The sequence below is a fragment of the Oxyura jamaicensis genome, chromosome 4, assembly GCF_011077185.1.
Source record: "Oxyura jamaicensis isolate SHBP4307 breed ruddy duck chromosome 4, BPBGC_Ojam_1.0, whole genome shotgun sequence".
Taxonomy (NCBI): domain Eukaryota; kingdom Metazoa; phylum Chordata; class Aves; order Anseriformes; family Anatidae; genus Oxyura; species Oxyura jamaicensis.
This window is the reverse complement of record NC_048896.1, coordinates 17,937,879-17,942,498: the sequence shown is the minus strand read 5'-3', so window position 1 is coordinate 17,942,498 and position 4,620 is coordinate 17,937,879. Positions and strand designations below refer to the sequence as shown.

The 4,620-nt window shown below is 48.3% G+C and overlaps 1 protein-coding gene across 1 annotated transcript; it reads right to left on the bottom strand.

The window, feature by feature from the left end:
* Positions 1–2,086: 2,086 nt before the first annotated feature.
* On the bottom strand, positions 2,087–3,928 carry KCNE5 (potassium voltage-gated channel subfamily E regulatory subunit 5). Its single transcript, XM_035324634.1, has one exon. It carries the CDS (start codon positions 3,389–3,391, stop codon positions 3,083–3,085), a length of 309 nt encoding a protein of 102 aa, XP_035180525.1. The 5' UTR covers positions 3,392–3,928; the 3' UTR covers positions 2,087–3,082.
* Positions 3,929–4,620: the final 692 nt, after the last annotated feature.

Sequence of the window (4,620 nt, the reverse complement as noted above, 5' to 3'; positions counted from 1 at the left end):
ATTTATACATCTTCAGACTCATCTGGATGGAATGATCTATAAGTGCATTGTGAGTTCTTCAGTGTTACTGAATTGATTTTGGAAGCCAGAATTTCTAATGGACTGAAGTCTCACTACTCTGAAAGGCCAGTTTTTGTTCTGCTTCTCCCAGTCCTGGGGCAGTGCTGCTTGCCAAGGCAGTCTAACCGGGTTTGATAGGCCGTCTGTTCCCAGCTGAACTCCATGCAGGTTGCTTTCATTGGGGAGGCGTCAAGGAACTGAGGTTTTCATTCAAGTCTAGGGTTCTGTTTTCCCATAAGAGTCCAGTAAGACTGCCAATGCTCCTCTGTAACAATCCCACTGCGTGCTTTCCCCTTTCATTTGTAATGTAATAGGATTTAAGACAGTATGTGGACTGTAACAAAAAATGCTTCTGTACATTTGTGGGCAAAAGATAAACTGTAAAAGAAGATATTTTGAAATACACTGAAAATATTTTTGAAAAACACTGAAAATATTTTGTCTTTCGAGTCACAGGTTCCACATCATCTTGATGGTAACACAAATGGAATTACAATTTGTATAGAGGTGCACTGGTGACATATCTGGTTATTATTCCCAGGCAATTGGTGAGATGTGAGACGGGTATAGGAAATAAAAACAATTTTCGTTTCATCACAGACTCATCATACCCACAAAGTACAATGAGATGTAAAAGGAAGTAAAAAATAAATTGGCACCATCTTTAGAACATAATGTAGATCATTCTGAGGTTTCTGGCCTAATACAGGCAAGAAGGCAGAATATATGAAATCTTTCTGCCCTGCATCTGAGAACACCATCACTTATGTTTGTTCTCCACACTTTCTCGAAGCCAGTATGCTTCTAAAAAATACCTGCCAGAGTCACCATGAATATCAGAATGTGTGAACTGGATAAACACATGTATACAGGCAAATGCATTTGTATATTTAAGTATTTGTAGATGTATTTAAGCATATCTGTATGCGGTATATATCTTGTTCCAGCGTAAGCTGCAGTTGATGCATGATGGTGTTATCTTATTTAAACATCTGGTTGAACTGTAACTATAAGGCAGAATAGATGGGCTGATGCAAATTACAAATTGCTACAGTTCACCGAGACCTTAAGGTTCTTGCAGGTATTGAAAGGTACAGATAGAACAGCAGATAATTAGAAGTAGATGTTTTGTTAGTTACTTGGCAGGAGGTTTTGTGCCTTTCCTATTTGTGAAACGTGTAGTGAAACCTTTTTCCAGGGCAGCCCTTTTCTCTAGGCAGGATCTAAATCCAGCATACTGCGTGCACTTTGTATTTGGGGAGGAGAGGAGAAGAGAAGCAGGTGGGTAATGGAGAACGTAGTTAGTGGTATTTGTTGGATGCTGACTGGGAGGGGTTGGGAGGACAGCTCTTTCTGAGCTGTCTGTAGGATGGAGCAGTGGAAAGCAGTAACTGGCTGATACCACGTGAAACGTGTCAAGCCCGCAGTTAGTGTCCAGTGCACTGAAGCTTTAATGTGTACAGACCTCTCGTACTCGGAGAAGTGTAACAGTCCTTGCCCTGTTCTTGCCTTACCTAGCTGAATTCAGCAGCAGCAATTAGTGCTGTAGTTTCCCAGTAGTTTGTAATGCCTCTTAGAGGCCAGAGTCCTACTGATGGACAGTGTTCAGGCAGAAAAAGAGAACTAACCACTGGGACAGAGTTAGATAAAAGGATATGCGTAATTAGCCCGTCCTCCTCAGAGGGGGAAACCTCGGCTGTGGTCAGCTTAATTTTCATTGTACTGAAGGAATTCCTCACAGCAAGTATGACATGACTGGCACCATGTTGTAGTTAGCCCCGTGTGGAAGTTCTTCAGACAGCTTCTGTAACTTAAAATACATACACGTTTTGCTTAGGGCTCTCCGCAAAGCCCGCATCAGAACTGGCAGTTTCATTTGCCAGAGGTACGCTCTTAATCCTCGTAGATGGAGATGGCTGACTAGAACTGTTACTGTTGTCTAACAGTTTAGTTGGGGATTTTAAGAATATTGGCAATTTGTTGTTTTTTCTTAAATCAACACAATCTTAAATCAACACAATCGAGAAATTTCTTTTCTCACACAATGCTAGCTACTATATTTTCTTTGCCGAGCTGAAGTTTTCACGTGCCATCCACTGTTAAGCGCTGGCATGTAGTACTATTGCCTGCACTCACATTGAAGTTGTTCATGGAGCTTGAATCTCCCCCCCGCCTCATGCTCTTTAATTATTAAGGTATTTAGGATTCACAAGATACACGTTGATATCTAAAGACACATTACCTTGGATAAAATCATAATGCTGAAGTAACTGGGCTGGTTGGAGGTACTTGTTCCTTGGGATTGTTCATTAAGCTTTATTGGGGGGGGGAACAACAACTACAAGAAATGATAGGCTATTAACATAGTTAGAACATTCAACGAATATTGAAAATAACATTGCCTGCCTCACTTCACTGTAAAGAGCAAATGCTGTTTGTTCTAATCCTATGTTTTAACTTGGACAAAGATGTATTTGGAATTACGTTTCTGGGTTGGTGGAGAGAAGTTACCGGTGGCTTTATCACTTACTGTGTGTCAGCAAAGGCGCAGCACCTACATACAGGAGGTACTGATGCTTTCCTCAAGGGCACAACTTCACCTCTGAGCTGGTTTTGTTTTAATAAATGCCTCCACATCGAGCCCAGACCCGTCTTGCTTTAGCAGAAGGCGACTTGACCCTTGCAAAGCCTTGTACCTGCTGGAACGACCCGGGCTGGGGCGTGATGGAGGGGATGACGCTGTGATCACCGAGCTGCCTTTCACTGCCGAAGCGCTGCCTTCGGGGGGAGCACAAAGCGGTGGAAGAGGAGGAAGACCTTTAAACCTTGAAGCTCTGCAGACGATGAACAGGAGGGCTCCGGGCACGCAGTACCGCAGGCGGTCAGTGTAGGAGCGCGGTGGCCACCCCAAAGAGCTGGGGGAGCCCCACGGGAGGGAAGGGGCCCCGGGTCGGCACCGTGGCAGAAGCGGTCCCGAGGCTGGGCTCTTCTTCCTCCTCTTCCTCCGCGGGGCTCCGGGCGCTCACATCAGGCGCTGCTCCTCGGCGGGGCCGCCCTCCTCGGCCGGCTGCCCGGGGCCACCGCGGCCCCAGTCGCGCTCGATGTACAGGTGGTAGGGGTCGTGCTTGGACTCCAGCTTCCGCGAGCGGGTGTAGGCCAGGATGAGCGCCCCGGCCAGGCAGCCGTAGAAGACCATGATGAGCAGGATGTACAGCGAGGCGTCTCCCCCCGGGCCCTGGCCGGCCGCCGCGCTGCCGTTGGTGCCGCGGCGCAGCTCCCGCAGCAATGACCCCAGCAGCGCCTGCAGCCGCCGCGCCTCGCTGCAGTTCATGGCTGGGTCGGGAACGGGGGGCCCCGCGGCCGAGCCCCTCCGCTCGGCAGCTGCTGGCCTCAGCCTTTGTGCCGGGAGGCTCGGGGCCGTGCCAGCCCTTTGGGATCGCTCCAATCTTTGCTCCAATCGGGAGCGGAGAGCCTCTAGGTCCGCTTCCTTGCGGTGCCTAACTTCGTTCAGACGCGTGTTTGTGTGCCAGAAAGGCTAAAATTATCTAATTCTGTTTGAAAGGTGCAGCCTGGAGAGAGGAAAAAAAAAAAAAAAAAAAGCTGCGTAGAAAGCAGGTGAGCAATCCTCATGCCTGTGCCCCCGGGAGCAGGTCCTGTGCAGGTGAGAGCACTGAGCCCTGCTGAGCACCAGCTGGGCTCCCTCTCCCCTTAGTAGGGAATGGTGGCGCAACTAAGGAAAATCTGTCTGCTCAGAGCAGTGCAAGCTGAGGTCCCCCTGCTCTTCAGTTCCCTGAAGTACAGTGGCAAGATCTTTCATGATTTTTCGTAACTACTTGGAAAAATGCAGACCCACCATCAGAGAGGAGCTGGTTTTAGCAATTTGATCTTCGGCCACTCATCAGTCCAGTTTGTGGGGCTCTTGTTAGCAATGCCCTTGGGCAGCTGTGTGCCATAAGCCGGGCAGAGCTGCCACCAAGCACAGCGTGGGCAAAACCGCCACACAGCAAGGCAGGAGGCCCTGGGCAGGCTCACAGCGCAAGTCTGATGTTGAGGACAAAGGCAAGGAGCAGAGTTGCGAGGAAAGATGATGAGGGCATAGGAGCCTGAGCAGCAGCTGCAGTGATCACACACTCTAATTAATTAAGCAGAATTAATTGGAGTAATTGAAGTAGTTAGTAACTTACTGCAGAGAGTCTGTTGCTTGAGCAAAAAGGCTTGGGGAGGACTATTGGTGGTTTCTGGGCTGTGTCCAGTATGTTTGTGGTGGAGGGCTGAGGCTGCAGCAGACGGGCAGGTTTTCTTCATTTTCTTTTCTCCCAAAAGCTTTGTGCCTGTAGTTATGGGTATTTTGAAAGCCTGTACCCATAGGCCCTCAAATTTTTCCTGCTCCCTACCTGTTTATCCTGTAACTTTCCAAATTCAGTTGTCATCATGCTCGTGGGTGGCTGTGGCAGTTGCATCTGTTGCAGATTCACAATCTCTCCAGGTTTTGTGGTCATTGTGTTGAGCAATTCCTTTGCTCCTCTCCAGGAGGTAGCTAGGGCTGATCGATTGCCCTGT